This window comes from Thalassophryne amazonica, chromosome 5, assembly GCF_902500255.1.
Source record: "Thalassophryne amazonica chromosome 5, fThaAma1.1, whole genome shotgun sequence".
Taxonomy (NCBI): Eukaryota; Metazoa; Chordata; class Actinopteri; order Batrachoidiformes; family Batrachoididae; genus Thalassophryne; species Thalassophryne amazonica.
In genome coordinates this window covers 80079196-80092178 of record NC_047107.1, presented here as the reverse complement: position 1 = coordinate 80092178, position 12983 = coordinate 80079196, and the positions used below count along the sequence as shown (strand labels likewise).

The window sequence follows — 12983 nt, the reverse complement described above, 5'->3', positions numbered from 1 at the left end:
CCTGTTTACTACATAACTTCCAGCAGAGAAGCAGTTAAGAGGAGCAGCAAAGCTCAACACTCTACTCAACAACAGTGTTGCCGTGAGGTGGAGGTCTTGGAAAATAAAGCAGTGCTGACTTATGGTTTGGTTTATAAATAAAATTAATACTGATAGAATAACTCCATTAATGTCAATTCTGTCATTTGTACAAAGTTAAAATATAAAATATATCTTTTAATGTTGAATAATGCACTAATTCTGAAGTTTTGTAACAAACACAGACAAATGTGAAAGGGATTATAGGTAAAATGTGCCTCCGCTAACACTGACTGGTTGACTCCGTCATTCTATGTAAACCAAAACATTAATGTGAGGTGTGTCATGTGTTGGTGTTTAAAGATAAATGTGCTTTTGTAAAATATGTCATTTTTTTATTTGTAAAAAAAAGGCATTAAAAAAACAAAACAAAACAAAAAACAAGTTGTAATTAGATAATTGTCAGATATAACCGGTGTCAAAATAAATACAACACTGTCATGATCTACTGGTGCCGGGCGAATACTGCAATGAACACTACTGGCCAGTAGATGGCAGTAGAGACCATTAAAACTTGCCAAAACAAAATTCCAGATAATCCGTGTCTGCTACATTTAAGATGCTTGGAATTTAATAAACGCAAACTGAATTTCAGGCATCTTATATATTACTCTGGAACAAAGACGACAGACAGTGTTTGACATAAGCAGGATTCTAAAGAGCAAACAGGAATCGATTGCAATGATTCCAATTGAAAATAATGAGAAGCAACCTGAGCTTCGTCTGGCATTTTTACATAAAACAAACACAATAACAATGTCTATAAACCCAGAGAATATATTTGCAAGAGTTTTAGGCACAATATACGAAGCGTTTAATGCTGTTGTCCGTGTGGAGCCTGATCAGAGAGTCTCAAATGCACTTCTTCTGTCGTGAATGTATTGACATTACCCATAATACACTGCTGGGCACAGCATCTCCACACTAAAACCTTCAAAATGAGTGCATTACTTTAAAACTAAAACATATATCTGATAGTTTCACTTTACAAAACTTCAGACGTGACGTTAATTTAAATAACTTGTCCGAAATTAGTTTGGTTAAAATTTTAACCATAAGTTAAAACTGTATGCCTCTGGATGACTTGGGTGATATTGCCAGCGTATCAGTATGGGGTCAATCAGCTCTCCTCTGTTTACGGAAGATAGAACTGGGCATCTACTACAAAAAATTTAGCAGGTAAGTACTCAACTGATTTTAGGTTTCATAAATGTTTGTAACTATTAAGCTTTGTTTACCACGTCTGCAAAAATACCTTAGTGGTCTAAAAATTATCGGACCAAAACTTATTGCAAGATAATTAGTCCGATAATAGTTTTCAAAGTTATCTGAAAAGCTAATCCGATAATGAAAACATTATCTTCGATAATTAGCGGTTAGCGGATTAGCGGAACTGTGCCCACCACATTTGTATACATAATTCCACAACAGGGATGGTGGCCAAGCGGTTTGTGTGCTTGTGTCCAGTACGTAAGGATCCTGGTTCAAAGCCACCCTGCCACTGACATAATGATACAGTATAAAGCCTCGGTCCCACCGAGTGAAGAAGGATTGAAGAAGGAGCCACGCACCCTGTTTTTTTTTTTGTTTCGTGAGCTATCGTGGCAGTATAGTGGCTCAGAGTGGTTCTTAGAGGCGTTATCTTCAGTTAACGAGGCTCCTCTCTGAAGCTAATTTCAAGATGTTCAAAATTTAGCAACAACAGCGTGGCGCAGTTTGTGTTTGAGTTACTGCAACGGCTTAGAGGCATTTGCGTGGTGCTTACGAGTCTGCAAAAAGTCCATTATCCGTTGGCCTGGCACCTTCGCAGGACCTGAGAGGCTATTTTTGGAACAGCTCTCCTCTTGCACACAATTCCACCTACTCTGTGAGCTGGACTCTATATAAAATAATTATTTTGTAGTGGATTAATCATTTTCTGCCAAACCTTGGATGCTGAAAACACCTCTTCTAGAATCAGCTGACTGTTTCATGTGGACGCTTTTTTTTCTTCTCTTTCCTGCTCCATGTGGGATGTATTTTGAACAGCTTAAGGTAATTATTTTTAATGTTTTTTATAGCTTGATAAAACAGTTCCTTGCTGTAAAAGTACGTCTGTATGTTGATGTCTGTTGTATGTTAAAGTTATGTTGATTTAATATCTTGTTAATGGATCACAGGAGCTCCGCTGTGTGTGCGCACTGAGGCAGGACTTGAGAGGCTATTTTTGGAGCGGCTGTCTTGCGCATACAATTCCACCTGCTCTGTGCGCTGGACTCTATATAAAATATTTTGTAGCGGATTAATAATTTTCTGTCAAACCTTGGATGCTGAAAACACCTTTAATCACTTCTGGAATTAATGGATCACATGAGCAACGCTGTGTGTGCGCACTGACGCAGTGACTCATCATCACGCTTCAAACGAGCATTTAGGCAGAATGCCAGCTCACAAAAGAGTGATATGTCAGTCAATATTGGACAAACACAAAGTTAAAATTTAGGTGACTGCGTGAAAGTGGATGTGTGTTTAAAGCCATGGAAGATAATAACTCCAGTGGAGCCGCTAACAGCAGGAGCTGTGCGGCAACACAGGTGGAGAGCGCGAAAAAGACCGATTTTGAAGACATAACACAAAGTTAAAAGTTGTATCATGATAACTTGTAAGCTGTGGAAGAAATAAAGAAATATATATATATATATATATATATATATATATATATATATATATATATATATTTTTTTTTTTTTTTTTTTTTTTTTGGAAAATGATCCACAGGTGTATATAATAAAACAGCACCTCATTCTGTATGCAGAACGGCACCACGCGCAAAACAGCGCTTTTGCAGAAATAAACGGACGAACACAAAGTTAAAAGTGGATTCACGTTGTAAAAATGATTGTGTTTAAAGCCAAGGAAAAAATAAAGCCAGCAAGCCACGGATGGAAAGGAAGGAAGCCACTTAGAAAGGGCACAGAGGTGGCTGTCCATGAACGGACAACAGCAGCGCGCACACAAAAGAGCGATTTGCAGAAATAAACGGACGAACACAAAGTTAAAAGTGGATTCATGTTGTAAAAATGATTTTGTTTAAAGCCAAGGAAAAAATAAAGCCAGCAAGCCACGGATGGAAAGGAAGCCACTTAGAAAGAGCACAGAGGCAGGTGTCCATGAAAGGACAACAGCAGCGCGCGCGCAAAAGAGCGATTTTGCAGAAATAAACGGACAAACATAAAGTTTTGTGTGTTTAAAGCGCAGAAGAAAAGCCAGAGAGCCGCAGAGCCAGCGAGGAGCATAGAGGCGGCTCTCCAGGAACCCGTGGTTTGGGTCTAGCTGGTCTGGTGCATTACAGGTGGACAGCAGCCTGGTGCACAGCGCACAACTGCGGAACTGTGCTGGAGTGTCTATTTTTGGACTGCGTAAAAAAAAAAGAAAAAAAAGAAGGGACATCTTTAAATGCTGCTGTGAATCTGTGAATTGAAAACCCACACTTTGAAGGGACCAGGTGTGGGAGGGCTGGAGGTTTGGACCAAACTCATGCCTAAACGTGCGCCAACATGGCGTTATCATGGCACTATCATGGCGCTATCATGGCACTACGTGGCTTAGTGTGGCTGATGCGAGCCATTCGAGGCTGTAATGACAGGTCGGTTGTGGCTCACTAGAGGCTGCTACACGGCACATGTGGGGTACAGAGAGGCACATAGTGGCACCTTCATAGTGGATACGTGATAGATCAAAACGTGGGTCATTCTTCAAATAATCACCCCACACCCATGCGTGGCTCCTTCTTCAGCCTTCATTATTCGGTGAGACCGAGGCTTAATAATGCAAGTCCATCCTTTCAAACACTGTCTTTTCAGCTCTGTTGAACGGCTGCATATCTTTAATAATAAAATGAGTAACACTGATTGTGACATTTTGTGCTGCCTTGTTTATATTTGCACTGTCAGGCAAATGCATCCTCAATAACAAACTCTTGGGGCGGGGGAGGGGGGTCTCTCCAAGTCCATCTGCAGTTTTTGTTCACAGTTGGGTAAACTAGATGGGATGGTGATATTTAGAGGTGCATTTTCAGGTTGCTTGTATTTTCAGTTTTCGTTGCCACTGTTTTCACCCAAAGTCGACACACTGGCTTAGTTCTCTTTGGGTTCTCCTCCCTCATTGGACTTAAGTCTAAAATGGGCCCACATCGGAGCTGTGGAATTAAGCTCTGGAACCAAGTCCATGTACTCTTCAAAACTTTCTGACTTCAAAAGTTTCTGCAGTTGACTCGGCTGGCTGTTTACTGCAGCATTGTGTGTGTGTGTGTATAGGGAGAGCACCTCGCACACTGAGGGAGCTGAGCTCACAGCCCCTCCTCCTGGAGACAGCAGGCTGAGAGCAACAAAAGAAGAAGCGCGACTCGCTGGAATTTTGGTGACAACAAATGTGCAGATGAATGGCGATGTTCATCTTTATATATCAACTGATAAGTCAATATATCAATTATTACGACAGGCCTACCTTGGATTTTGTATGTCCTTTTACTTACAGCCTATGAAAACGGAGGCACTATGCAATGTATAGAAATGCCCGTCACTCCTCAATGATTAATGCCATGTTTTTGTTAAAGCACTTGAATTAATGCTAACAATCTCTACTACAAGAACATCTTTACTGTTTCATTTCAACTTCACTGTGGTGGTGTAGAGAGGAAAAATTATAAAAACTGCATCACTCTCAGTTACTTACAGTCTGCCTGTAGCTTAGCTTAATACAGTACCTTTGATCGAGACCAGTCACCAGGTAACTTGGGCTCAGGTATGTCTGGATAGAACGCTTTCTTCACCCTGGTGTAGAGCAAAAATCAGACATTACACTGCAACGTATATTACCATCAAACCTTTCAATAAAAACAAGTGACGTGACATAAATAAGATAATGCCACTTTGGGCTTTAGTCAGAAAATATTTAAATTACTAAAACTTGTTTTGAAACGTTATAAATTATTTATGAAACACAATCAAAAGAGAGGAGTCAGTCAGTCTCACCACTTCCTCTTTTTGTAGCAAATAAAGGTGATCAAGACCAGGAATAATGTCATGGTCCCCACAGACGTTAGGACTTCCAGGATCAGCCAGTCAGCTGCAAGGACAAGACAGCTGAGATATTAATGTCAAGTATACCAAACTATTTCAGCAGAATGGCACTTATTTTTAGGGTACATAAAAGTGATAACTTAAGACTAATTGTAAAACTGTTGTTATATGATAGTCAAGCTTAGACTCATTGAAGCCATCACAACATCTTGAATGAACAAAAAAATTGTAAGGACTGCAGTCACTACAAAAATATTGTGAGCAAATGACTGTACTGTTCGATTCCATAGTTAGGGAGGCAGTAGCTCCTGTGTCCTCCCCTGCTGGTGTATAGGCCTTCACAGTGAATTTATAGGAGCCCTCAGAGAGACCCTTCACTGTGTAGCTTCGGTCTCCTTTGACTGACAGGTTGGCTAGAAAATGAAAAGAAGGAATGACAGAAACAAGAGAAAACAGTATAAGGATTGAAACAAAATCATATTTTCAAATATTTTTTGCAGAATCACGGCAATAAATAGTTCACAGTCCAGAGCTGTGTATTATTTCTTCTAAAACCACTCATAGATGAGACATTCTTGTGAGATTTACCTAGAAGTGCGAGTTGGGAGCCATTACTTATGTAAACGTTGTAGCCCAAGACAAAGCCTCTTCTATGGACCAAAGGGATTTCTTCCCAGGTCAGGTCAACATCAGAACCCTGCTGTTTGACAGACAAGTGCACGACAGAACTGGAAGGTACTGTGGGTGCCACAAAAAAAAGAGGAAGAAAAGCGGGGGGAGTTATGCCAGAAGTTGAAAGCAACAGTCATTAAATCAAAGAAAGAATGAGGGTACGACTTGACAACCTCAGTTAATGTAGTCTTTCTTACCCAGCTCCTGCATATATCCCTGCCAACGCTGCAGCAGCTCTGGAGCCTCCAAGGAGCAGCTGTACAGGGAAAAATTATACCTCACACCTGGCTGAAAGTGGGCTGTTGGAGAAGATGAAGAATACACAGTTTTCAAATACAACAGTTCCTTCCTAAATATGCAGTGCAACCTGTACTATCTGATCCAGAAAAGTCAAAGTCATAAAGCAAGCCTCTTTTTCTAAAACAAAATATATTTCAAGATCTAGTCTTCCTGCCCTGTGATGGACTCGCGTCCTGTCGTGGGTGTACCCTGCCTTCTACCCTATGACTGCTGGAATAGGCTCCAGCCACCTGTGATCCTTAATTGAGTAAGTAGGTATAGAAAACGTATGGATGGATCCAGCATTCCTAACGGGGAGGTGATGGTCTAGTGGATAAGTGTTGAGCTTGAGACCAGAGGATCCTCGGTTCAAGCCTCTGGAATATTGCTAAGGACCCTTGGGCAAGGCCCTTAAGCCCCAAGGTGCTCCTGGTGTGTAGTGAGCACCTGGCATGGCAGCACCCTGACATCAATTCAATTTATTTCATTTATATGGTGCCAAATCACATCAAAGCTGCCTCAAGGCGCTTCAAAGTAGTAAGGTCTAACCTTACTACCCAACATCGCTGTGTGAATGTGTCTGTGTGAATGCAAGGCATTATTGTAAAGCACTTTAAGCTTTTGATTCAGATGGAAAAGTGCTATATAAATGCAGTCCATTTACCATTTTAATGTGTAAACTCCACACTCACTATCTAAATGTAGCCAGGTACATACCTTTTAAGCAGTAATGCTCACAATGCCAACCATGGCTGCAAAATGCATTATACAGTCATGGTAAGAACTGTTGGCATCCCTGAATTTTAGGCACAGAATTTAAAATAGGTTCAGAAATAAGTGCAAATAAAGTAATTTTGTATCACTGGAATGTTTAATGAAATGTCCAAATTTATTGGACAAAAAATATTTTATACAGGAAAAAAATATGGGCAAAATGTATGTGTGAGAGTTGTTACCTCTTTGGCAGAGGTAATAATGACTTTTACAGCCAAGTCAGGGGATGGACACTTGAATAGTTCCAAGTCACAGAATACATGTCAAACTTCATATACATCAAACTTTAAGAAATACAAACAGTATGGTAAATTTGTCATGAGTAGGCAGTTCTCAGAAACTGGCTGACTGTGCAAGGAAGTGAGTGAGGGAAGCCACCAAAACACTCACAACAACTCTGAAGGAGTCACAGGTTTCTATGGCTATTATTTGCAAAACTGCACATAGTCTGTTATATGACCCATTACACAGCTTTTTGGTAGAAAAGGACCTTCTCAAAAGCCAGACATGAATTTTGAGCTCCGGTTTGCCAGAAGGGACATGGCAGACTCGGACCTAGATTTGGTCTGTATGTGTCAGAGTATCAAATTCAATTATTTATATCCTTAAAAGTAGGAAGCATTCCCTAATTGAGGAATTGGTCAATTTATTTTTTTCAGTTAGTCAAGCATTAGAAACTAAAAGGACTGTAAATGATAACTGTACATCACAATTTCTAAAAGTTAGTTTCTAAAACTGATAACTTAGATTTGTTTGATCAGCATTACTAAACCTTATGATATTTAATTTGCAACATTATAAAACAAGATACCAGCCAATTTTTCAATCATCAAAGCATCCACACTAATTCTTTCAGCTTCAGTTGTGTTTTCTTTGTTTGTTTTATAAATTAAATGGTGAATTCTCAGGACACTCGGGTGAAGAGAGGGGCAGAGATGTGAACTGATCACCATCTGATGGTGAGTTGAATCAGAGGGTGGGGGAGGACTTTGGACAGACCTGGTAAGCCCAAACGGATAGTGCGGGTGAACAGGGAATGTCTGGAGGAGCCCACTGTTTGACAGATCTTCAACTCACACCTCTAGCAGAGCTTCTCTAGCATCCCTGTGGAGGCTGGGGGCATTGAACCAGAATGGGCAATGTTCAAAGATTCCATTGCTGAAGCTGCAGCAGGGGGCTGTGGCCTGAAGGTCTAAGGTGCCTCAAGGGTTGGCAACCCTTGAACACTGTGGTGGACACCGGTGGTCAGGGAAGCCGTCCAACTGAAGAAGGAGTCCTTCCGGGATATGTTATCTCAGAGGACTCCAGAGGCAGTTGCAAGGTACCGACAGGCCCAAAGGGCAGCAGCCTCTGCTGTGGGGGGAGGCAAAGCAGCAGGTGCGGGAGGAGTTTGGAGCAACCATGGAGAAGGACTTGCGGTCGGCAGCAAGGTGCTTCTGGTGGACCGTGAGGCACCTCAGGAGGGGAAAACGAGGAACCATCCAAGCTGTCTACAGTAAGGATGGGACTCTGTTGACCTCAACTAAGGATGTAATCCGGCGCTGGAAGTAACACTTTGAAGAACTCCTGCATCAGACCAGAACGCCCTCTATAGTAGGGGCAGAGCTGGAGCTGATGGAGGATTTTCATCAGTTTCCCTGGTGGAAGTAACTGAGGTAGTCAAACAACTCTGCAGTGGCAAGGCCCTGGGGGTTGATGAGATCCGTCAAGAAATGCTGAATGCTCTGGGTGTGGAGGGATTGTCTTGGATGAAATATCTCTTCAACATTGTGTTGAGGTCTGGGACAGTGCCTAAGGAGTGGCAAACTGGGGTGGTGGTACCCATATTTAAAAAGGGGGACCAGAGAGTGTGTGCCAACTACAGGGGCATCACACTACTCAGCCTCCCTGGTAAAGTCTACTCCAGAGTGCTGGAAAGGAGGGTTCGGCCGATAGTCGAACCTCAGATTGAAGAGGAACAATGCGGGTTCCGTCCTGGTCGTGGAACAGCCAACCAACTCTTTACTCTCATAAGGATCCTGGAAGGTGCCTGGGAGTATGCCCACCCAGTCTACATGTGTTTTGTGGACTTGGAGAAGGCGTATGATCGGGTACCCTGGGAGATACTTTGGGAGGTGCTGCGGGAGTATGAAGTGAGGGAGTCCCTTCTCAGGGCCATCCAATCTCTGTACTCACAAAACGAGAGCTGTGTTTGGGTGCTCGGCAGTAAGTCGGACTTGTTTCCAGTGGAGGTTGGCCTCCGCAAGGGCTGCGCCTTGTCACCAATCCTGTTTGTGATATTCATGGTCAGGATATCGAGGCGTAGTCGGTGAGGAGGGTTTCCAGTTTGGTGGGCTCAGGGTCTCATCACTGCTTTTTGCAGATGATGTGGTCCTGTTGGCTTCATCGGCCGGTGACCTCCAGCACTCACTGGATCAGTTTGCAGCTGAGTGTGAAGCAGCTGGGATGAGGATCAGCACCTCTAAATCTGAGGCCATGGTTCTCAGCAGGAAACCGATGGATTGCCTTCTCCGGGTAGGGAATACGGCCTTGCCCCAAGTGAAGGAGTTCAAGTACCTCGGGGTCTTGTTCATGAATGAGGGGACAATGGAGCGTGAGATTGGCCGGAGAATCGGCGCAGCAGGGGCGGTATCGCATTTGCTCTACCATACTGTTGTGACGAAAAGGGAGCTGACCCAAAAGGCTAAGCTCTTGATCTACTGGTCAGTCTTCGTTCCTACTCTCACCTATGGTCATGAGTGTTGGGTCATGACCGAAAGAACTAGATCGCGGGTACAAGAGGCTGAAACGTGCTTCCTCAGGAGGGTGGCTGGTGTCTCCCTTAGAGATAGGGTGAGAAGTTCATTCATCCGTGGGGAGCTCAGCGTAGAGTGCTGCTCCTTCATGTTGAAAGGAGCCAGCTGAGGTGGTTCGGGCATCTGGTAAGGATGCCTCCTGGGCGCCACCCAAGGGAGGTGTTCCAGGCACATCCATCTGGGAGGAGACCCCTGGTAAGACCCAGGACTAGGTGGAGAGATTATATCTCCACACTGGCCTGGGAACGCCTCGGGATCCCCAGTCAGAGGTGGTCAATGTGGCACGGGAAAGGGAAGTCTAGGGTCCCCTGCTGGAGCCGTTGCCCCCGCAACCCGAACCCCGGAAAAGCGGTTGAAGATGAGTGAGTGAGTGATGGTGAATTCTTGCATTCTTTCTTCAGAAACTGACAACACGGGCATACCTGACTCAACGGAGATATGAGTTTTCCCAGCATCCACTTTGGTCCACTCCACAGTGCAGTCCTGTAGGCAGGAGGCATCTAGCCACTCAAGCACATAACCGCTGGCATTGGCATTATTCTGCCACATCAGAGGAAAACCTCCATCCACAAAAACTGCTCTGGAAACAGCAAGGGACTCCACATCTGTAGAAAACATAAAATACACAGCTCAACTGTATGTCTTCTTCTGACTCCTGTTTTTATCTTTTCTGGGAGACTGTTCTAAATGCACATAATTTCATCATTTCAAGATCAAGAAGAAAGTCATCCAGCTGTTGTTGGTATCCAACAATCTGGCTGAATGAGCCATGAAGCAAATGTGCCATTTCCACACATGCAGCAAGTAGGACATTGTAATCACTCCTCTGTGTGTGTCTGTGAGAGTGAGAGTGTGAGAGAGAACAAAAAAATAAAGAACAGCAGGAGGCATTTTTACTAAATTTGGTGGGAATATGACTTGGATTATCATCTCCATTAACTTTTGGAACAGGTTGGTCAAAGGTGATTATCAAGCAAAACAGAGCCCAAAACTAGGGATGCACCAATACCACTTTTTTACAGACCGAGTACAAGTACGAGTACATACATTTGGGTACTCGTCGATACCGAGTACGTTACGAATACTTAATGATACGTTACAGTTTTATGATGACTTTGAAAACATGTTTTATTCATAATTTGTTCCATACTTTTTCACTGTAAATGCTACCAATATCATTAGCTTTGTTTTTATTTACAAACATTTCACTTAAATCACATATCACTTTTTTGACTACAACAAATTGTCCTTTAACATTAATTGTGTGTTTCTTAACAAACATGACACTGCCAGACATCTCACTTAAATGTAACTTCAGCACTACAAAATATGCCACACTAATAACTGAACTGTAACTATCCATCAATAACAATAAATTTATTTATGTCTGTGAGGACTAAAAGCCTTTTTTGAAAATGTGAGGGGCAGATTTGTTTTGATGAAAAGCAGCTTCTCTGCATTAGAAGCTGTGAGCCTGTTTCTGTTTTTATCTAGAACACTGAGCTAAACAGTCTTTCACTCTCCACACTATTTTTTAACTTTTAATCAAATACGTACAGGTAACATACACAAATACAAACCACCATCCCCCCCCCAAAAGGTGGAACATGTAATATTGGAGGAGCATGGCTTACGCATACACGGTGTGACGCACATGCGTGGTGTCACGACACAATTTTTACATTATTTTATTTTTCCTATGTGGATGATGGGCTAATTTCCTCGCTTTCAGACAGAATATCCTGTTGCCTGTGGTAAATGAGCCGTTTAATGAATGGGGCACGGAGTGAACCAATTTCTGGTGCAAAGAGCAGCTCGTGGAAGCGAGCGGATGATCTGAACGCAGCACACAGAGATTCCGCAAACGGATTACCCCTGCAGTGGACTGAGACATCTGAACACCCAACACCAAGGACTGAAATTCACCAACCTGATTGACAGTCTCTGCCACTGAAGCCCTGATCGGAGTTCTAATGGAGGAACTGCTGTGTAAAGTGCCAAAGTCACGGAGGAAATTTTTTTTTCCAGCCACATGAGGAATTAAAGTATTTTCAGATGTTCTGTTCCAAACTCAGGAGGCTTTATGTGGCTTATTCTTCAGGATTGTATGATGATACATGATGATGACTATTGAGATGTTGTCAATTGTCCACTTCAATAGTCGCAGCCTTCATGCAAATTTTGAAAAGATAAAAGATTACTTGAACCAATTGGGTACTTTGTTTAATGTATTAGCAATTTCAGAAACTTGGATAAAAAATGATGAAACAACTTTATGTTAGAAGATTATGAGATGTTTGCACAGAGCAGAAATAAAAAAAATGGAGGTGGTGTGGCATTATATGTGGATAAAAACTTACATGCAAAACAGATTGACAACATGACATTGGCTATTGATGATATTATGGAGTGTATAACAATTGAATTGATAATGGAAAACAGAAAAAATATATTGATTACGTAGTCGAAAATAAAACATGTGAAAGGGGGTAGAAAATATAAGTTTTACTTCATTCTACTCCCTTTGAGTAATGTACGGATTTTCAAAGATGAATGTGCGCAATGTATAAATGTTTTTAACTTGCTCAAATAAAGTATTCATCATCATGATGATGAATTCCACAAACAGGTAAGACTTTTTATTTACGGTGTGTGAATTTTCTCCGCATAATGGACGTGGCTCTCAGCCAATTAATAGACAGCATTGATGGATGTATTTCGACTTAGTCTGGAAATCTTGGAGCGTGTGCGTGAAAATCCGACATTGAGAGGCTGACATCACGCTACTGTAAAGTGGAATCGGGTCATGGAGTATCGGACACGTTTTATGATTACAAGTAAGTAAGTATACGAGTAAATGAATACGGGATCAGACCGATACCGATACTGGTATCGTATCAGTGCATCCCTACCCAAAACGATGTTTACCATAATATCTCTGCAACCAATGTTGCTGGAGAGTATTGATCACATGACTGATATAACTGCTTTCAGGACAAAGTCGCACAACAGTTAAAATATAAAGTGACTTTATGCGCAGTATGTGCTTTTGCCTGGTTATTTTCTTTTTCTAAAATCCCTCTGCCATTTTTTTCTATCCCATGCTTAAATTGATATATTTCCCATTCCTACATACCGTTCAAATGTGGTGGTATGACTACACTTCCAGCCTGTGATGTTCCAGCGGCATTCTTTGCGGTGACGCTTGCTATGATGCTGCTGCTGGCAGAGACGTCTGTCAGGACGATGGGAACAGTGGAAGTTTCTGGAGGTAAGGTTGCTGTGTGCTGAACATTCTCACTGAGGCTCCAGAGAGTCAGTTCAT

The 12983-nt window shown here is 42.2% G+C and overlaps 1 protein-coding gene across 1 annotated transcript in view; it reads right to left on the bottom strand.

Annotated features, from left to right (window-relative positions):
• LOC117510782 (leukemia inhibitory factor receptor-like) overlaps positions 1–12983 on the bottom strand; it is a 103115-nt gene that overhangs the window by 4977 nt on the left and 85155 nt on the right. Inside the window, 7 exon segments of the mRNA XM_034170643.1 lie at positions 4823–4889; positions 5091–5184; positions 5414–5551; positions 5727–5876; positions 6008–6109; positions 10081–10263; positions 12795–12983. The exon segment at positions 12795–12983 is cut by the window's right edge and continues 40 nt beyond it. Coding sequence (XP_034026534.1) covers positions 4823–4889; positions 5091–5184; positions 5414–5551; positions 5727–5876; positions 6008–6109; positions 10081–10263; positions 12795–12983 — 923 coding nt within the window.